Source organism: Ictidomys tridecemlineatus, chromosome 12, assembly GCF_052094955.1.
Source record: "Ictidomys tridecemlineatus isolate mIctTri1 chromosome 12, mIctTri1.hap1, whole genome shotgun sequence".
Lineage (NCBI taxonomy): Eukaryota > Metazoa > Chordata > Mammalia > Rodentia > Sciuridae > Ictidomys > Ictidomys tridecemlineatus.
The window spans coordinates 92,849,889-92,872,673 of NC_135488.1; the positions used below are offsets into that span (position 1 = coordinate 92,849,889).

The 22,785-nt window shown below is 41.3% G+C and overlaps 1 protein-coding gene across 2 annotated transcripts in view; it reads right to left on the minus strand.

Moving 5' to 3' along the window:
* Vit (vitrin) overlaps positions 1-22,785 on the minus strand; it is a 112,888-nt gene that overhangs the window by 81,149 nt on the left and 8,954 nt on the right. For both annotated transcript variants that reach the window (XM_013363450.4, XM_078029393.1), the window contains exon 2: positions 426-495. In XM_013363450.4, the coding sequence (XP_013218904.1) occupies positions 426-477 (52 nt within the window). In that variant the 5' untranslated portion in view covers positions 478-495. The remainder of the gene's footprint in view (positions 1-425; positions 496-22,785) is intronic.

Genomic DNA, 22,785 nt, shown 5'->3' on the forward strand with positions numbered 1-22,785 from the left:
AAATGGTTTCATCTCAGGCTGAGTCTCCAATGATACAAGTGAAGCCAAATCAGTGATAAGAATTTCTTTTTTTGAGAATTAAGAAACAAGAAAACCTCTAAGTTCAGAATCTGTAAATATGCTATATCCAAAATATTTACCCGTTGCTGAAAAATACACATAAAGACATGTGTGTATAATATATAATATATGGAAATACATATGCAATACATATTTGTTTTATATAAAAATGTACATACATCTGCATCCTGAATTTGATCTATTTTTAGCATTGCCACTTAAACTTTTCTCCACAATGTTTATCATACAAAGAAATAGTGATTGTTAATGTGTTCTGTCTTGCTTTAAGACTTTTCTTGGCCAAATTCTTTGGACCTTAGGAAAATGTTAAAAGAGTATCCAGATACACATATAAAAGTACTTACCAAGGAACATTTCAATAACAGATGCCTTCATAGTGAGAACAACAATCCCCATAAATATCAAAATGGCACCCTGGGGAGAAAGAAACAATAACATCGTCATGTTTCAGCCAGGAGTCCTGAATTGGAAGCACGCGGGGATAGGCTGTGTCATTGTGCATCAGCTCTGGAGTCTTAGAATTCCACGCTTGGGCTCTCCATACGCAGGCCTGCAACAGTGGTTCTGGTACCCAGGGAAGACCCAGCCCAGCCACCAGCCTCTGATTCTTCAGACATTTGGTCTTTACATAGAAGTGAAGAGGAAACAACTTTGCAATTTTGAGAGTGTTTAACCAGTCTCCAAATGTGGACCATACCCACATTTATGGTGTTGAGAGAACATTTTTAGATTACAAATAAATCATTCATTCAATAAATATTTATTAAGCTTCTATTATAGGGCTAAGTTTTGTTAGGAAGAAGGTGATAAAATTGAATTAAAAAACAGTTCTCACTCTTAAAAGACTTACAGTTTTAATAGAGATGGAAAAACATTCATGGACAAAAATAATAGCAACATTAGAAAGTAGAAAAGAGTTTTAAGGTCCCATAAGGAGTTGAGAGGGAAAGTTTATAGAGCAGTGGTTCTCACACTTTGCTGAACATTAGCATCAACTGGGAATTTTTAAAAATCACAGGCAGCACCCAGACCAATGGAATCAGAATCCCTTGAGGTCTAGGCATTATACTTTTAAAAAACTCAGATAATTTCAATCTGTAGCCAAGTTCAAGAACCAGCATATCAGAGTATGGCTTCTCTTGATGTGAATACTAATCGTGTGGTGATCTTATTAAAATGCAGACTCTAATCCAGTAGATCTGGGGCCCTGTTAGAGATGCCCCAAGGGGCCAAGAATTTTAAAGAAGGGACAGAATATGTCAAGCAGGAGAACAAGAGAAAGCCTCATGGAGGTGTAAAAATTGGCTGGACTGGGAAGAATTAGTAGAGTTTAAATATTCAGAAATAGGGAGAAGAGGCACCAAATGAGGAACAAACATCTAGAGAGTCCCAGGGGTTGGAAAGTACAGTGGATGTGAAGATGCCATTAATTTATAAGTGATTCCCCTTCAGTTAAGGCTGTAAGGAAACCCTCCAAGGGTTACGAACATTACCATTAATTGAGCACGTTGTATGCACTCTATATTGTCTTGATGATCCTCACTGAATGGATGAGGAAACTAAGAGTTAAAGAAGTTAAATGACATAACTGTGGTACATGGCAGTAAGTGGGATTGGAACAGGAGTGGGAGTAGGTGGGAGGGGTCTGCCCTGGACACAGATGATAAGGGAGAACATTGCAGTGACTCCGATGACTTAAAGTTGATCTGCTTTCTATTAACTTTGTGAACTAGTGATTTTAAACACTATTGATGACTATAGCCCCTCCCCCAGTGTCACTGCTGTGTGGCCTAAAGCTGACCTTCACAGACTTACACTCTGTTTTGCCTGCTGGTGTGCTGGTGAATTCACTCTCTGAAAAGAAATGTTTTAAAAGCCCTGATTTGTACAGTTTGCACATTTTTTTTGTGGTGTAAATCCTCCTACAATGACTGATTTTGAAGCCACTAAAGGAATACCTATTGAGTGGGAGGTTTGGAAAGAGGTGAGTACAATCTGGTCCTAGCTGGGTCCAAAATAAGCTTACATCCAATATTTAGAGGAGGTGCTATGAAAGGTTCATTAGCTAAAAGCAATTGCTAGATTACAGCTGAAGTACTATTATAAGTACCTGATGCAAGGAACTTAAATAAAACTGTTAAGTGTATGAAAGGTTTATTACAAATGATTAAATTAAGCATAAAGAAACACCCAAACAGGGGCTGAGGTTGTGGCTCAGTGGTAGTGCGCTTGCCTAGCATGTGTGAGGCACTGGGTTTGATTCTCAGCACTGCATATAAATAAATAAATAAAAAGGTCCATTGACAACTAAAAAAGTATCTAAAAAACACCCAAACACCCAAACAACATTGGATCACTTTGTTCACTTCAAGTGACAATTGCAATGTGTTACCTGTTATGATAGTTCACCACAGGTTAAGTAATAGACTAGTAATGATCATTAGTTACACAATAAAAAAATAAAATCATATAAACAATCTATTTGGCAATTTGATGCTTAAACAGCTGGGTTATGTTTTTGGAAACAGTGTGATAACAAGTCATGTTTCCCTTTTATTAATTTGAGAAACTCCTGAACAAGGTACATGTCTCCAGGTCAAAAGGTCCAACTTTCCTATCAGATAGATGCGGAATGCTAGCTCCCCTACTGGTCCCCATAGTCAGCCCCAGTGCATACAGCACTACAGATTTCCCCTGAGGCATTCTGCCTCCTCTCTCTCTCTCTCTCTCTCTCTCTCTCTCTCTCTTTCTCTCTCTTTCTCTCTCTGTCTCACCTCATGTAATCTCAACCACCAAGCCTGCTGCTCTATGTTTATTCATACCCTATCCATAACCTGACCATTTTCCATCCTCTTTACCTGCTCCAGGCCACAACCTGGCCACCTGGATCATTGCTATTAGCCTCCTCATATTAGGTTTCCTCCTTCATCTGCCCTCCCCAGGCCAGTCACAGCATCTTCTGCTGAGAACGCTACATGCCTACCCACCTTACTAGGAAGAAAAGTCAAAGTCTTTACAGACAGCACTAGACCCTACTTGATTTGGAGACCCATCAATCCTTCTGAGCTCCTTTCCCTGTGTTGTTCCTATCACCTATTAAGCCCCAGCCACCCTGGCCTCTTGGCCATTTCTAGAACATGCCTCTGACCTCAGGTTTCTGAGCTTATTGTAGTACTACTGTTTCCTCTGCCTGGATGTTGTTTTCCCAGATGAGTCATGACTTGCTCCCTCATTTTTTTTTCCAGTCCTCTCTTTAATATTACCTTCTTATGAGATATCCCCTAATCACCCAACTTAAAGTCATAATCACCCTCTTGCCTGCCACCAACAGGTATATCCTATCCTTTCCCACTCTCTATTTCTCCATGTCATTCATCACCTCCAACATACTCTATAATTTACTTATTTTATTTGTCCACTGTTTTGTCCCTACCAGGAGCAGGAATATTTATTCGATTTTTTTTAAGTTCTTAGTAAATACATGTTGGATCAGTAACTAAGGGTTTAACTCTTTCTCCGGGATGGATGGGAGATAGGAAAATAAACAAACAAAAAGCGGGTGTGTGTGTGTGCCTTCTTGCCAGGGACCAAAAGGGAGTTCTCCTTCAAAGAATAGCCTGACAGTGCCAGGGACCAAAAGGGAGTTCTCCTTCAAAGAATAGCCTGACAGTTACAAGAAACAGCCCCCTAGGAGACATCTCGCCTGGGAGACACCCTGCAGCCATCCATCTCCCTGAGACATCCTGCGGCCATCTGTCTCCCTGAGACATCCTGCGCTATCTCGCCTTGTGAAGACTTCTAGCAACTGCCGATAAGAGAGCTCCCCGCATCCCCAGCCCATAAATACCCCTGTGTGAACAATAAAAGTTTGCAGCTTGATCAGAACTTTTGTCTTGCTGTCACCCTTCGTGTCTCTTGTCCCTTCATTCCTCCCCATCTAGGTTCGCTGCCCACGTTGATGTGTCCTGCCGGTCGGGGCATTTGGCGCCCAGTGTGGGGCTCGAGCCTTTGACTGAGGGGGAACGCCGTCCTCCGGGAAGACTTGGCCAAGCGGGAGCGTGAGATCGCCTCGGAGACACGACCGAGAGACAGATCCGGGAGGAGAGCGAGGACGACGCGAGGTGAGTGGCACACCATGGGACAAGCAGTTTCGTCACATGAGTTGTTTTTGTCAGGCCTCAAGGAGGCCCTCAAGACACGGGGGGCGCGTGTTAAGAAAAAGGACTTAAAATTATTCTTTTCATACGTAGGAGAATTGTGTCCGTGGTTTCCCCTTGAAGGGACCATTGATGGTAAAAGATGGCTCAGAGTAGGAGACTGTTTAAAAGATTATTATGAATCCTTTGGCCCAGAAAAGGTGCCTATTCCCACCTTTTCTTACTGGAACTTAATTAATGAACTTCTTAAAAGTTCACCCTTTGACAACGGTACCTTAAAACTTGTCAGGATTGGGGAAGAGGCTATGCAAAAGACCTCTCGTCCCCCCTCGGCATGCCCTTCAGTTAATATAGACATAGACCCTTCTCAGTCTCCCCAGGACTCGGGGAACCTTCCTGGTCCCACTCAAAACCCCGCCCTAATAAATAAGGCTCCAACGGTTACCAACCGCCTTTATCCAGTTTTAAATCCTGGAGACACATTGACCCCTGGGGAGGAGGCTACCTTGGAGAAGGAAGCAGTTCGCTACCATTCAGAAGACCCGCCACCTCTCGGGACCCTGCCACAGCCTATAGGACTTACACATCCCCCTCCCTCATATATCCCTCCTGCCTTTTGTGCTCCGGCCCTTCAGGGGCCAACTGCCCCCTCAGACATTTTTTCTCCACTTCCCCTGCCTGATCTGGCTCCCTTGCGAGAGTCCCTCCAACATAGACGGGAACAGATCCAACTTTTAAAAGAATTAAGATCCCTTGTCTCTGAGCTCAGCTCATTAGCCTTAGGCACAAAGTCAACCCGAGCTGGCCCAAGGCGATCCGATACAAAGGCTAAGCCGCGCCCTCGGCCTGTTCTCACCTTCCCAGTCACCCGCAGTCAGACAGATAAGCCCGCCCAGGCTGAGGACAAAGAGGAGAAAGCGGAGGAAACAGATCTAGAGGAAGAAGCCGAGGAAACGGATCAAGGGGATGAAGCGGGGGGAGGGCAAGAGGAAGATCAGGACTCAGAGGATGAGGAGTTCACCCCTAGGCAGGAAGGAACCCAGAGTGCTTACAAAAAACTAAGCCTGCGCTTTCTTGAAAAACTTAAAAAGGCTTGTGCTCACTATGGACCCACTGCGCCCTACACATTGGCTTTACTAGAGAGTCACGGCGCACAATGGCTTACTCCTAATGACTGGAAATTTTTAGCCCGAGCTACCCTCAGTGCCGGAGACTTCCTGTTATGGAATGCAGATTTCAAAGAGCACTGTCGGGAAACTGCTCAAAAAAATTTAACAAAGGCCTCCTCTAAATCCTGGACTTATGTTAAGCTAGTGGGCAATGCGCCCTTTGACACTAACCCTAAACAGGCGCGTTTCCCTGCTGGACTTTTGGCGCAGATTCAGACGGCTGGCTTACAGGCTTGGAGACGCCTCCCTCAAAAGGGCTCGGCTACCACTTCCCTGGCAAAAATCCGACAAGGGCCTGACGAGCCTTATAGCGACTTTGTTGCCCGGCTTAACCTAGCCGCGGAGCGCCTGCTTGGACCAAGCGAAAGCGAAAGCCCCTTTGTAAAACATCTTGCCTTTGAAAACGCCAACCCGGCATGTCAGGATGTTCTTCGACCACATAAGGACAAAGGGGAACTTTCTGACTTTATTAGACTCTGTGCCGGGGTGGGTGCAGCCCATGCCATGGGTCTGGCCATAGGTGCTGCCTTTAACAAGGCCTTTCGCAATCCTGGCTCACGTACTTGCTTTACTTGTAAACAGCCTGGCCATTTTGCACGCGAGTGTCCGACAGGCAAGCAAAGCCTAGGGATGGTGTCTCCTCAAACCGGGGCTAAACCGCCCCCAGCCACCCCTTGCCCTAGATGTGGTAAAGGTCGTCACTGGGCCAGTGAGTGTAGATCTAAGACAAATGCCCTTGGACAGCCTACTTCTTCCCGCTTCCCGGGAAACTCCCTGCGGGGCCGGCCCCTGGCCCCGACCTCCCCCAGGACAAACCTAGGGGCAATAAGGTTTGTTCCCTCCCAAACTCCCAACCTACCTCAAAATCCTTCTCCACGATTGCCTCCCTCCAACGAGCCACCCCAGGCAGCGCAGGATTGGACCTCTGTGCCACCACCGATACAATATTAGACTCCATGCAAGGGCCCCAGATAATACCCACTGGAATTATGGGTCCCCCTTCATCTCATACGTGTGCCCTTATTCTTGGAAGAGCCTCTACTACCTTACAAGGTGTTCAGGTCTTCCCTTGTATTATTGATAATGATTTCACTGGAAAAATAAAAATACTGGCCACAGATATTAATGGAGTTGCAGCCATCCCAGCAGGAACAAGACAGATTTACTATAAATTACTACAAATTCTGAACCTGCTTGGAATGCCTGCCCATGCCTTGAACTCACCCATGCCTGGCTCTCTGACCAGATAGCAGCCCTCTCTGAAACTTAGTGACACCTCATAAATATTGGCCTTCCCTGGCCAGACAACGACCCTCTCTGAGACTCTAATGGTCCTCATAAATTCTGATGTTGGGGCTGGCAAAAAATGTAAACTACCATTCGTGTGATGCTTGTCAGAGTTCTGTTATCTTTAACCTCCCCTTTGTGTAACTTTCTGGGCTATTAAGCTGGGCTATAGGAAAGGTGGGGGCTGTCTTGTTCCCGCCGTTTTGGGAGGGAGAGGCAGCCCGGCCTGTCAAAATAATAAGCTTGCTTTAATTTGATTTTAATTGGAGTCAGTGGTCTTTTCTTGCATCCTGGTCTAACATTTTGGAGTTCCCCAGCGAGATGACCCTGCCCAACCAGATCACAAGACCAGACTGCTGGAAATTCTGAAGCCGACCTTCGCTCCAGGGCTCCGGGCTGGAGAGCCACTCTAGGGGGTGCACAACTTGAGACGTTCCAAGGCTTCCGAGTGAGCCTTCGGTCCCCGGAGCACTGCAGTGAACTGCCGCACTAAAACTATCAGCAAGCACCTGGTGGAGGAGGCCTCCATAGGTAAGTTAGGCGCAATGCAGAATAATACCTATGATATTGATGTTAGAGTTACTTCCTTTGGAAATTGCTCAATAGTAAAATATTATTCCTCACCCACCCCATCTCTGTCCCCCCAGTGGCACAGTTTTTATGTGTGGAGGAAACTCAGCCTTCCCCAGGCTTCCAGGGAATTGGACCGGTGGCTGTGTTCTTGCCTTATTACTCCCTGATATAACTATTGTCCCAGGAGATGAACCTCTACCCATTCCTAGCCTAGACACCTTAGTTAAAAGACATAGGAGGGCAATACAGGCCTTACCACTCCTTGCCACCCTTGGAATTACAGCTGCTGTGGGCACAGGTACAGCTGGCTTAGGCACAGCTATACACTCTTACCGTCGTCTATCTCAGCAACTTATAGATGATGTACAAACTCTATCAGGAACCATTAAAGATATACAGGACCAAATAGACTCCCTGGCAGAAGTTGTCCTTCAAAACAGACGAGGCTTAGATTTGCTGACAGCTAACCAGGGAGGTGTTTGCTTGGCCTTAGGGGAACGATGCTGCTTTTATGCCAATAAATCAAGCATAGTACGGACTAAAATTAAGCAGCTTCAAGAAGATCTAGAAAAGAGACGAAGGGAACTATTTGAAAATCCCCTCTGGACTGGGCTTAATGGATTTTTACCCTACCTTCTTCCACTATTAGGCCCTTTGTTGGGTTTACTTTTAATAATGTCCATAGGACCCTGCATTATAAACAGGCTGGTTCAATTTATTAAAGAACAGATTAATATTTTAGCCTCTAAGCCCATACAGGTTCACTATCATCGTCTGGAGATGGAAGACCGCGCTGCCAACATTTAAAAGGATGCTATACCCTTCTCACAGGTTTATTTCTTAAGTTTACATCCCCACAGATCCTCCTTTCTTAAAAGTGTCCTTTTACCTGAACACAAACAAGACCAAACCAAAAAGTAAATTGTATGATATTTACTAATTACTGGCCAGTCATTTTGACTCTTGTTTTTTCCTTAGATTCTGTATTTTTTGAGCTCATGGACAAGTTAATGCTTTCTGATCAGTTCTATTTTTGATGAACTGTGGAGTTTTTAAACATTGCAATGAAAAAAAAAAAAAAAAAAAAAAAAAAAAAAAAAAAAAAAAAAAAAAAAAAAAAAAAAAAAAAAAAAAACTACAAGGCCTTGTGTATGTGTTACACTCATGTTATGTGTTGTATGTCCTATGTCTGTGTGTGTGTATGTCCATATATTATGCAGTTATATGACAATTGGCAGATATACAAAGAGCGCTCAAAAAAAAAAAAAAAAAAAAAAAAAAAAAAAAAAAAAAAAAAAAAAAAAAAAGGGATCCAAATATCTTTGATTCACGTGATTCAAATGGTTCAATTTAAACTGGGTAAACAGATAGAAGTAAAGATGTCTTTAAAATTAAGCTTATAAGTTTTTCTAGGTTTTCAATAATAAAATGTTGATGTCTATAAAATAATTGCTTAAATTCAGAAATTTACAAGTATTATTTCAAAATGTGGAAAAAAAAAAAGTCTATATGATTAAGTTAACAAAAGGGTTTAAGCAAGTGATGAAAAAGGTCTGTGTAAATTGGTTATATGTATAAGTTTTTAAAATTATACAACTATGGTTAAATAACAACTGTTATTTCTTCAATATTGTAATGTTATTTCTTTAAGAGCTAAACTTGGTCAATATAAAATCATCAATGTAATTATGGTGCTATTAATTCATATCTTCCAGGTATAGAAGTCTGTAAGGTAGAAGCTTCAAAAGAGCATTATATCAAGCTGGTGTTCTGAAGTTATATGGTAATTTTAGGCTTAAAAAAAAAAAAAAAAAAATCTTGGAGATTTATTTATATCATTTGTGTTCTCTAACTGGATTTGTTATCAATAAGATATGTAAAATTCCATGTTACTTTACACTGAGATACAATTTAAATGTATTTTCTAGTTAATGGGAGCCTAATCTGTGTGAAGGTTTTATTGTACAACACAAAAGTACTTTGCTACTTAAAAAAAAAAAAAAAAAAAGGGGGGGGGTAAAAGTTTTCAGCCTTTAGTTCATGTTGTAGATGTGATGTGTTAGCTAATGTTCATGTAAACTTGAGCAACAATTTATGAAGGCTTTATAAAATGATCAGCTTCAGAACTATAGTACTTAAGATTTATAAAGAGCCCTGCCTTGCCTGAGATAAGGCTGTATGTCCCATCTCACTACATGTGAGAGCAACTATGAAAGAAGCAGACCAGATTTCAGTACATTTAAAAGTTGTGTCCAAAAGTTGGTTCTTGTCACGATTACCAGGATCTCAAACAGGGGATTATAATATATAACTCTGCCAGAATTCAAGGTAGCTATTACATAAACTAAATATGCTTTTACCCTAGTTAATTTTAGTTTGTAGTTTGCTTATAGGTGGTCTAAGGATTGCTTGTTGCTGTTCTACAGAGATACTGATTTAAGAACACACAACCTGGGCTAATTTAAGATAAGGAGTTATCACCTACAGGATAGAGAGACATTAAAGCCCAGTACTATTAATATAAGGCTGTTAAAACTTATTTGCTGGATGTTTAAGATTAAGTTCTAAAATTAAAGTTAAATTAAAAGGGCCAAGAAAACCAATATTTGGCTCTTGCCCTCAGAGTCAGTCTGAGTCAGGGAATAAGGGACTTCTCCAAAGGGCTCTGCAACCCTAGGCCACATAACCTCCTGAACAGGGAGATTAATGAGACCAGTGGAGGACAGAAAGCCAATCAGTGCATTTGCTGTGAAGAGGAGGGTTATCAGAAAAGGGAGACATCCCTGATGCTTCCAAGGGAAGCCACATGGTCAAGCAAGGCCTGGACCCATCCTAGCGCAAATGGCACTAGCAGAACTGAGAAGCTGCTGTGAAGTTCCCAAGGATTTCCAGAGTAACTCAGCTGACTTAACAATAGGTAGAAACAAAAATCAGTTTGACTTGCTTCATCTTAAACACTTAGCAAAGACAGTCAAAGCCTAAACACTGCTATTCCTGGGCATTTTAAATGATAATAATAGTTAAATGTAACTTCCAAAAATAAGTAAACTGGAAGCTGCAAAAGAGATTCTCAGACAGGAATACCTGATAACTATCAAAAGGGATTGCCAGAATAGTTTTTAGTTTAAGGCCTTTATTTCTAACCTACACAGGTAGGCTTAATGTTTGCTAGTATGGTTATCCAGCCTTAAGTAACAGAATTAAAGATTTCTCTATTAGACATAGGCCGGTAAGGTATGGTCATATATTTTATATAAGTAAGGGGGAGATGCCAGGGACCAAAAGGGAGTTCTCCTTCAAAGAATAGCCTGACAGTGCCAGGGACCAAAAGGGAGTTCTCCTTCAAAGAATAGCCTGACAGTTACAAGAAACAGCCCCCTAGGAGACATCTCGCCTGGGAGACACCCTGCAGCCATCCATCTCCCTGAGACATCCTGCGGCCATCTGTCTCCCTGAGACATCCTGCGCTATCTCGCCTTGTGAAGACTTCTAGCAACTGCCGATAAGAGAGCTCCCCGCATCCCCAGCCCATAAATACCCCTGTGTGAACAATAAAAGTTTGCAGCTTGATCAGAACTTTTGTCTTGCTGTCACCCTTCGTGTCTCTTGTCCCTTCATTCCTCCCCATCTAGGTTCGCTGCCCACGTTGATGTGTCCTGCCGGTCGGGGCACCTTCTTGTGAATACACTGCAGCTACTGAATCATACACTTAACAAGGTGCATTTTCTAGTATGTGAGTTATTTATAATAAAAATAAGTTAATAAAACATTGTTGATAGCCAACAACTAACCCAAAAGGAAGATGAAGAGTGGATAGGAGTGCTTTCAGAGCTGCCCTGCAATTTTAGAAGTCACAATGGACATGACCTTTACGTGGTGGGATGGATGGATAAGGACCAAGTAGATTCCAGGAAACTCTCTAACCTCAGAGGAATTATCACCCGAGTCTAACCAGCTCATCAGCAGTGGAAAGTGACCAGAATCATGCTGGTGTCTTGGAACCAGAATGCTTTGGGTTTCTTTCTCACCAGCAGTTTCTCTCCTTCTTCGTCCATTTATACACACACTTGAAACATAAATATGCCTTTTGAAATGTGTGGGAAAAACTCAAACCACCTTTCAGGCTTCCCAGAGGCTGGGGCTGAGGACTCCTGGCAATGTCATCAGGCCACTTCTGCAGGTGGTTCCATGTCCTGGAGTCATGGAGTCCACAGAAATGGAGGAACCTAAATCGTTCATGTGCTCATCTAGGTTCTAACAAAAAAAACAAACAATAGGAACTTCTAAAAGAATATGTTAGTGATTCATAAATTTATGGATTGTTCTTTGAGATGTAATATAAAGAATCCTGAATATGAAGTTCTGGTGAGACAAATGAAGCCTGGTTGTGAAAGAAAAAAAAATATACAATTAGTTTAAGTAGATTAGTGGAGACAATTTAATTAGCTCTCATTGCCCAGAGTTAGATGAGAGGAAGTTGGTAATAAATAATAATAGTACCTAATATTTATAGAGTCCTTCATGGTGTTTTAAATAAGGAAACTTCATGTGCATTTCTGGAATGCAGGCTCCATTTGTTTCTCTTGCTTACTGTTCAGTTTCTAAAACTCAAAATACTGCTTGGGGGGGGCAACCACTCATGTTTGTTGAGAAAAGGAACAAATGCAAATTTGTCCTTCACAGTAATCCTGTGCCAGTGTGGAGGCTTGGGTCAGAATTCCCACTTTAAAGATAAGGAAGCCAAGGTCTGCGGCAGGTAGAGGACTTATTCAAGGTTAGGAATCAGAAACAGAGAGTTCAGGGACTTTGCCCAAGCTCACAAGGCTGGAAAGAAGACAAGAGAATTCAGGCCAGCATTCCCAGTCCCAAAGCCCTGCACTTCTGCCGGCCACAGCTGTTCCATGACAAGCAAATACACTTCACTTACATTCTGATTCAACTGGACTGCGGTAGTATCAACATTGTTTTAGAGCATCCCCAGAGACTCCATGCGCAGCCATTATCGAAACCTTCTGCTGTTAAGGGCACCATGAAGGCCACAAGGGTGAATGACACTGGGCCGTGGGGGCAGGGACTCAAAGGGGCTTGAATTTATTAAACTGGCAGGTTGGAAAATAATGAAAGATTGGTGAGGAAAGGACAGGACCCAGGGACAGAGGAGCTTCAGGAACTGGGAGTTGCTCAGCCAGGCACGGAGAGGACTGAGCCTGTTAGAGAGGAAGGAAGGGGCCCTGTCGGCCTTGAATGTCATGCCTGAAGAATGTGAGATTGATCCTTTAGGCAATAGGGAGACATGGAAGGCTTAAGAATTATTTTTGCATTCATCATTTTTAATAAGCCCCCTAGAGGCCTACTTCAGCCACTCACTTGGAAAAAATCTGCCCTGGTGGACGTGTAGGATTTATGTTAATGTTGGTGTTTGTCTAATCTAGGAAGTTGCATGGGGGAGCACCCAACCATACTGTGTCCACGGGGTGGAAAGAGCCGGTATCCATCTGGAAACATTTAATAGTTATGAGAAGCTTGTGCTTTATTTCCAAAATGCCAAAAATCCCTTGAGGACAGACATCTCTGAGTGGGGAGAGGCCACATCTGCAGCCTAGCTTTCTCCATCTCTGCCTGACTGTAAATCCTCAGCCACTTGTTGACGGATGTGGGTGGGTCTGGTGAGGATGGGAAGAGGAGGCTGGCACTCGATGGGTCCTTTGCCATATTGGGTGGCCTCAATCTGCATGTAAACCTCGACACAGATCATATTTCTCTGGACTAGGTCTGAAGCACTGCATTTCCTGTTGCCCTGACACCAGCGGCTACCTCAAAGTTACTATTATAATCCCCAAGGATTCTGTGAAGGAGAGAGAGAGAGAAAAAGAAAAGAAAAAAAGCCAGAAAGGATATGGTAGTTTTTCTTTCTTTCCTGATTTTTCTTCTTTTTCCAACTCTTCCATTCTATATTTCCTCCTTTTATCCGGCAGGGAAACTCTGCCTTTTTTCAAAAGTTGGCTCCCAAGGATGCATAAGGCTACTTGAAGACATGCTGTTGTGATAGTCAGTTTTTGTTACTGTGACCAAAGTATGTGACATGGACAATTTAAAGCAGGAAAGATTTATTATCATGGCTCATGGTTTCAGAAGTTTCAGTCCATGGTTGGCTGGCTCCAAGACAGAAATATCATGGCAGAAGGGCATGGTGCAGGAAAGCTGTTCAGTTCATGGCAGCCAGAAAGCAGAGGGAGAGACACAAGGGAAAGGGCTGGGGACAATTGCCTAGTTGCTAAGGGCAAAGTCCCAGTGTTCTGCTTCCTCTAACCATACCCCACCTACCTACATCACCTTCCAATAGTCCATTCAAATCATTAATCCTTCAAATGGATTATTCCACTGATAAGATCAGAGCCGTTATGATTCCCATCAGTTCCTTGAAGCCCCACCTCTGGACATGGCTATTTTGGGGACCAAGCCTTTAAGAGACAAGCTTTGGGGGGACATACCAAATCCAAACTCTAACAGCTGGGCTTGGCTACATGGACAAGATGCTCTTGATTTCTTACATAGAGCATCCATTCCCACCCCACCTCTTCCTTCCTAGAAAACCCCCAATTTGGTAGAAATGAAGGCAGACATTATGGTTTAGATTGCTAACGTCCTCCCCAAAGCTCGTGTGTTAGCCAGTGCAGCAATGTTCAGAGGTAAAAAGATTGTATTATGGGAGCTGTAACCTCATCAGTGGATCAATCCTCTTTTTTTTTTTTTTTTAAATAGACTATGTAGTATTTAATAGTTAAATTCATGTAAAAATTCTTTATACTTAATAACTAGGATTAGTTTACAAAAAACACAAAGACTATTTCACAAAAGTAACACTCTATTAATGTTAAAGGCAAAAATAATATAATCAACTCATTGGACACAAAAAAAGCATTTGATATAATTCAACAAAATTATATATTATATACTATAAATTATAAATTATATATTACAACAACAAAACTCCCAAATTTTCAGCAAAGTAAGGAATTCCGAAACAATAAGTTGTATCTTATCTAAAATCTAGAACTGTATTACTCTTTTTTGGGGGGTGGGAGGGGGGTACTAGGGATTGTTCTCAGGGGCTCTCGACTACTAAGCCACATTCCCAGCCCTATTTTGTATTTTATTTTATTTTTTTATTGGTTGTTCACAACATTACAAAGCTCTTGACATATCATATTTCATACATTAGATTGAAGTGGGTTATGAACTCCCAATTTTTACCCCAAATGCAGATTGCAGAATCAATCCTTGGATTAATCCTCTTTATGGATTAATAAGATGGATGGACTACTGGGTGGTAACTGTAGGCAGGTATGGTGTGTCTGGAGGAAAGTCACCAGAGATGTGCCCGTTGGTACTACATCTTGTCACTGACCACTGGGTCTCATGTTCTGCTTTCTAGTTGTCATGAGCTGAAAATTTTCTTCAAACATACATTAATGTCATGAGTTCTGCCTCACCAGGGTTCAGGGTTGGTTGACTATGGACTGAGAACTCTGAAACCATAAACCCCAAATAAACCTTTCCTCTGCTAAGTTATTCTTAGGTATTTTGTTTGCAGCATGAAAAGCTGACTATCACAACAGCTAAGGGCTTCAGGAAACTTGCCCATTCCCAAATCTTAGGGTATATTCTGAATCTAAGTCCAAGCCAAAGATGGTTAAACACTCTCCTTGCTGATGATTAGGGCCCTTAGGCTTGGGCCCACCAGCATAAGACTCTATCCAGATGATTATTACAGGTGGAGCATCCCTAATCCCAAAATCCAAAATCTGAAATGCCCTCAAATCTGAAGAATTTTGAATGCTGACATGACACCATAAGTGGAAAATTTCACACCATGAAACTTCATCTGAGCACAAAATTATTAAAAATATTGTATAAAATTGCCTTCAGCCCGTGTATAGGTATGCATAAAACATAAGTGAATTCTCTGTTTAGACTTGGATACTATCCCCCAAGTATATTATTATGTAAATGGAAGTATCCAAAAATGTAATAAAATTCAAAATTGGAGTGACTTCTGCTCCCAAATACATTGGATAAATGATGCTCACCCAGTACTGGTTACTAGTTCAGGTGGGTTGGGTCCTGAGTTATAATGAATAAAAAAGAAAGACTTTAATTTTCTGGTTTTTAATGACAAATTGCCTCTTGCTGGAAATGAATGAGGGAGCAGGTCAATTGAGGTCTGCTGGAAGCCATCTTGAGACCATGAGAAAATTCAGACTGAGGAAAAAGCTGACATTAAAAGGATAAGGACAGCTGGGGTAAATCACAGAGTGGAGCTGGACCTCTGATTGTCTTGTGCCTGGAGGCTGGACCCACCTCTATATTATTGTTATGTAAGATAATAAATTTTCTTTTCACAGTTGATATACCATGCAAATGGAGCCCCAAAACAAGCAGGAGTAGTTACTCTCAAATTCAACAAAGCAGATTCAAGCCAAATTTAATCAGAAAAGACAAAGAAGGTCATGTCATATGGGTAAAGTGAACAATCCAACAAGAAGTTATCATAACAACAAATATTTATGCCCAAATATTTGCCGCAGTCTGGCTGGGCACAATTCAGGAGCCACTTGTCAAAAGAAACTAACTTTATTTTTAGAACTACAAATGCCAAGCAAAACAGCTCCTCAGGGAAAAAAAACCCTCAGAGCCCAACTGCCACCACCCGCTTCCACAAGCCTCTCACCCACACCAACCTCACCACCTCCCACAATCCTCCTGCTCTTGAGGCTGATTGTCTGGGTAGCGTGGATGGAGCCAAAGAAGTCCCCCAATGAGCAGCTCCGTGGTCTGAAAGGGCAGGGAAACAGCCCAATGAACATCACCGCAGAGGAGCCAATCAGCTAGATGTTGCTGGGGCCGCTGTGAGCCAATCATCAGCTGGCAGTCTGAAGGGTAGGGAAACAGCCCAATGAACATCACCGCAGAGGAGCCAATCAGCTAGATGTTGCTGGGGCCGCTATGAGCCAATCATCAGCCGGCAGCTGGAAGTTTGCTGGCAGCTGGAAGTTTGCTGCGGCTCCTTTAGCTGTGGCTCTCAACAAATATTGGTGTATTGAATTATATAACTTAAAGGCTCAGACCCCAGTACAATAATACTGGTGATTTCAACATACCTCTCTCACCAATAGATAGGTCAGCCAGACATAAATTGAGTAATAACTCTTCAGGTCTAAAAAAAATACTATAAATCAAATGGACTTAACAGACATCTATAAAACATTTCACTGAACATTAACCAAATTCTAATTTTTTTTTTAGCTACTCACAGAACCTTCTCCAAAATAGATAATATTTTAGGCCACAAAACAACTGTTAGCAAATTCAAACAAATTGATATAATTTCTTGTATTATATTTGATCATAATGGAATAAGATTAGAAATCAATGATGTCAATAAAAACTACAGAGACTATGAAAACACATGGAGATCGAATAATATATTTTTGAATGATGAATGGATAATAGAAGAAACCAGGGAATAAATTTGAAAATTCTTGGAATCAAATGAGAATAGTGATATAACATACCAGACTCTCTGGGACCACTAAGAACGTGGTTCTAAGAGGAAAGTTGATAGCTATGAGTGCCTACAGGAGAAAATCTGGAAGAACCTAAATCAACAACCTAATAGTGCATCTAAAGGTCCTAGTAAAACAAGAACAAATCAATTCAAAAACCAGTAGAGAAAAGGAAACAATTAAAATCAGAACTAAAATCAATAAAATAGAGAATAAAAATATATTAAGGATCAATGATACAAAGAGTCGATTCTTTGAAAAGATAAGCTGCATAAATCCTTAACCAAACTAGCCAAAAGAAAAAAAAAGAAGATCCAACTTAATAAAGTAGAAATGAAAAAGAGAAATCATCAGAGACATTACTGAAATACAGAGAGTCATTAGGAACTATTTTTAAAATGGATACTTCATACATCAGAAACTTAAAAGAAATGTATACATTTCTCGACACATATGAGCTACCAGAATTGAACTAAGAGGATATAGAAAACCTAAACAGACCAATAACAAGCAGTAAGATAGAATAAGTAATAAAAAGTTTTCCAACAAGAAAAGTCCAGGACAAGATGTATTCTCAGCTAAATTCTAGAAGACCTGTAAAGAGGAACTAATGCCAATGCCCATCACATCATTCCATGAACTATCAAATAGTGGGACACTTTTAAATTCATTCACTGACACCAAAACCAGATAAGGCCACAACAATGAAAGAAAACTACAGAACCATATCCCTGATGAACACAGATGCAAAAATTAAGCAAATAATATTCAACAACATGTTAAGAATATTGTATATCATGATCAAGTTTGTTTCATTCAAGGAATTCAAGGATGGTTTAACATACACAAACCTATAAATATAATTCATCACATAAATAGAATTGAGGACAAAAATCACATTGTCACTTCAATAGATGTAGAGAAAACCTTCAACAAAATTTTGCATCCATTCATGATAAAAAAAAACACTGAAGAAATGAGGCACTGAATAAATCACCTCAACATTATGAAGGCAAGTATGAAAAATTCAAATCCAATAGTATAATGAATGAACATGTTTCCTTTAAAACCTAGACCAAGACAAGGATGTCTACTCTCACCACTCTTATTTGATATAGTACTAGAAATTCTATCCAGAGAAATTATGCAAGAGAAGGAATTAAAGGGATAGAAATAGGAAAAGAGGAAGAAAATTATCATTTGCAGATGATATGACCCTATACTTAGAAGATCCAAAAACCTCCACCAGAAGACTGCTAGAACCAATAAACAGTTTCAGCAAAGAAGCAGGTTACAAAATCAGCATATAAAACCAATAGCTTTTCTATATACCAATAATGCATCTGCTGAGAAAGAGGTCAGAAAAATAATCCCATTAACAAAAGCCTAAACAAAACCAACCAACCAATCAACCAACAAACAAACCCACCTAGGAATAAATCTACCACAGAGGTGAAAGACCTCCCTGGTTAAAATGGCTGTATTACCAAAGCAATATACAGATTCCATGCAATATCCAACCAAATACCAATGATATTACTCACAGAAATAAGAAAAGAAAGAAAAAAAAGTCTGAAGTTCATTTGGAAGAATTAAAGACCCAGAATAGCCAAAGCAGTTCTAAGCTCAAAAGCAATGCTGGAGTCATCAAAATACCCAACTTCAACTTATACTACAGAGCTATAGTAACAAAAACTGCAGGATACTTGTACAAAGATGGACACAATGAGCGCAGAATAGAAAATGCAGGTACAGTCTTCGGATCCTTGACAAAGGTACTAAAAACATACATTGGAGAAAATACAGCCTTTAAAATAAATGGTGCTGGGAAAACTAATTATCCATGTATAAAAGAATGAAAGTACATTCCTATCTCTTACCCTGCAAAAAAAGTCAATTCAAAATAGAAAAAAGACTGAAGAATTAGGCCAAAAACTTTGCAACTTCTAGAAGGAAACATAGGGTCAACACTCCAACATATAGGTATGAGCAACAATTTCTTCCACAGAACTCCTAAAGTTCAGAAAATAATAGGAAGAGTTAATAAATGGGATTATACATTGTTAAAAAGCTTCTGTACATCAAAGGAAACAATTAAGAATGTGAAGAGAGAACCTGAAGAGTGGGAATCTATCTTTGCTAGCTCCTCTTCCTACAAAGGATTAATATTTGGAACATATATATAATGAACTCAAAAACTTTCCACATAAAACCAAGTAATCCCATTGATAAATGGGCAAATGAATTAAACAGATACTTCTCAAAAGACAGTACAAATAGCCAACAAATATATGAAAAAAGTGTTCAACATCTTTAGCAATTAGGAAAATGTAAATCAAAACTACACTGAAATTTCATCTTTCTTCACTTAGAATGGCAACCATCAAGAAACAGATAGTAATAAATGTTGGCAAGGATGTAGGGGCAAAAGGAAGACTTTTACACTGTTGGTGGGATTGCAAATTAGTACAACCACTATGGAAATCAACATGAAGTTTCCTTAAAAAGACCAGAACGAAACCACCATATACTCATTATTTTTTGTCCTAAATAGTTAAAGTCAGCATAATATGGTAATAGATGCATAACCATATATATATAGCAGCACAATTCACAATAACCAAATTATGGGACCAGCCTAGGAGTCTGTGAAGGAATGACTGGAGATATATATATATATCTCACACTTTCTTTATCCAGTCATTGGAATTTTTTTTAGACATAAAGAAGAATGAAATTATGTCATTTGCAGGAAAATGGGTGGAATTTGAGAACTTTATGTAAAGTGAAATAAATCAAATTCCAAAAGTCAAGGATCATGAGTTTTCCCTTATATGTGGAAGCTAGGAAGGAAAAGGAAAAGAAAGATGGCGGTTGGGCTCTCATGAAAGTCAAAGGGAGATCAATAGAGTAGAGAAAAGGCCCTGGGGAGTGGGGAGCAGAGGGCAACAGATAATACTGGGGAACAATATTGACCAAATTATTATCATATAGTGTGCAAGTACAAATATATAACAACAAATCCCACTATTATGTATATTTGTAATACACCAATAAATATATAGGGAAAAGATATCATACATTAAAAAGTTTTTAAAAAATTTATAATTTTCCCTCCCAGGTGGCTTGCCCATACGGTGGTTTTAACTAGAGAAGACTCTAATAATATAGATTTATATCTGAGTCTGCAGAGGGATTTCTTAACAAACCACTGGAACATTCTCATTTGAACCACCCAAGGGCTCTTTGAGGAGGTAAAACCAACATTACGGTTCCTAGAATTCAGAGTAGTGAAGGGACTGGCCCCAGGTCACCCAGCCTGGATCTTTTTCCCCTTAATATTGTGCTCTTCCAAATACATCAGACTTTTCACATGAACTTTATTGTGTCTTTCATGATATTATTATAAAATATGAATTCCACTCTTTCATATAGCATTTTTCACTTTACAAAGCCTGTTTAGATCTATAACTTCAATCTCCAGAGATCCTTGAAGGAAGTAGCTCGAATATAGTCAGATGCAGAGAACACTCGCTGAAATTTAGGTGACTCAGCTGCCCCAAAGCCTATAATCTAGCAAGAAAAGATAGCTTAGGCCAATCAAGACCTCCCTTGGGACTTTAGAATTGGAACTCTGAATGTCTTGAGATGTGTGTGTTCGTAGCCACAGACCCTGCGAGGCCCTGAATGAGATGGACAAGACAGGACAGAAAGAGGGGAAGGAGCCCTGGAGAAACGGGGAGGGCAGATGCCTTAGCTTCTGGCCACTTCCCAGGTCCAGGCTTGAAGGAGGTCCAGCTGGACTCGATCTCCTGTGCATGACGTAGATGTTTCTGGGCCCTTTCACTTGAGCCCGTTGGAGTGGGTTTCTGCTCTTTACAGCTTTGACTAAAACATTTTCATGTTTGTTGTTTTAGTTACATCCTGTTTCCTAAAATGATGAGTAGTGAAATGAAAGCATTTTAAGTGAAAAGGACCCACGTGGCTGTATTTTGGTCAAAAGACAAAAACGGGGGTGGGGGTGGGGGGATGTTCCTAGAGAGGCGGAACATAATTCTAAAGCCAGTCTCTGGGAAGAGGTGTGGAGAGGAATCCTGTGAGCTGTGGCATCCCCTGAGAAGGTTCAGGATGCTCTGGGTGAACCTTGAAACCATGCTGTCGGATGTTGCTGGGGAGTGTCCCCATACCGATGACAGTAGTTCACCACCGGGAGACATTGGACAATTTTGAAGACATTTTGGTTGTCATGCTTGGGTGGGGTGGGGACACAGATTTGACTAGCATGGAGGAAGTGGAGGACAGGGGTATGGATTCACATTCCTTTAACACATAGGCCAGCCCCTTGGGCAACAAAGAATTGCCCAGGACAACATGTCAACAGTGCCAGGGTTGAAAAACTGATTTGTGAGAATGTTTATTTCCCAATGTGTTTATGGGAATGTTATGCTTCCTGATGTTCCCATCTAGGACCTTCCCGTGTCATGTGCACTTTGTGAATGATGGAGTGGTGAACTACTCATGGATTTATTCCTTTCTTTAAGAGCACTTTGGATCACTGCGTATAGTCTGAGAAAATCCTATAGCAAAGGCCCTGGGTGGATTAAAGGGTTCATACATGTGTCCAATGACTGATGTATGCCTGTGCCATTGATCCATGTGGCATGTTTCTACAAGTCAGGAGACCAAAAAGGGAAAGCCTTTTTTGGTGTGTGTGTGTGTTTCAGACCATCATTTTGTACCTCGTTAAGAACCTGACATATGGTAATGCTTTCCACATCCACAAAGGCTTTGACCAATGGTGATTTCTAGGGAGACTGCAAACAGTAATTACATTTCTGAAGTGGTGGTTTAGAATTTTATATTGCCAGTGGGGGAAAAAATACTGGGTTTGCAGGCATGCCCCTCTCTAGGACTCCTCCCAGGAGTTATTCATCCTGGGTAATGGTGGGGGCACAAAGAGCAGTAAATGTTTGGAAGAGGTGAGGATCTCTGAGATGAGGTGGGCCGGGATTATTTCTTTGGGTTACTCTGGAAACCGAGTACAGTTTAAAAGATTCTCATGGAGCTTTGGAAGATGGATTCCTTTCATCAGATACTTCTTTACCTAATGTGTTTGACACTGGATTAGCTCCTGCCTCCTCCCAGCAAGGCTTTGAGGTTTGTGATTGCCAAAGACCATCTACTGTGGATTTGGAGCTGGGTATCTGGTTCAATTTAACTGTAATCCCTAGAGTCTCGACTAGAGTGGATACTCTGTACTTTTTGGTCTGCCTTCAATTCCGAAGCACAGGTTTTAAAAACACTTGCAGGTCCGGCCTCACTTCCCAGCTGAGATAAGAAGCTGAGGGTGTGTCTGCAAGGTCTGTGCCTTCCCTTCCGCCTGCCTCTTGGTAAAGAATGGGTTCCTCTCAGATGACAGGGTTCCAGCTTTTCCCTAGCTGCCCAGAGACAGACGGGGTGGGGGGTGGGGCTTAGGGGTCAAAGCACATTCTTGAATCCCAGCAACCAGAGGCTTGGGGACAGTGGAGGGTGTGGAGAGTGTGGAGGAGTGACTGTGGCAGAGGAATTGAGGGCTGTAGGGGACCAAGTCCTGGACATTTCCAGGGACCAGCAGAAGCAAAGTCATTTAGAAGCAACACACCACGCTCTCTAAGGGGAGCCACCCAGCCTCAGACTCCAGAGCCCTTCCTGGGGACCATTTCCAGCTCTGAAGGAGCCTTCAGACCCTCCTGCATGTCCCTCCTGACGATGTGACTCTGTTATTGGGTGATCTGTTAAATGAGATGGGAAATTTTGCTGTTCTTGGAAAATTTCCTTCCTCCCTCTCCCTCCTTCTCTCTTTTTTCTTTTGAGATGGATTCTATGTGCCTGGGTTGATCTCAAACTCTTGGACTCATGTAATACTCCTGCCTCAGTCTCCTGAGTAGCTGGGACTACAGGTGCACACCACTA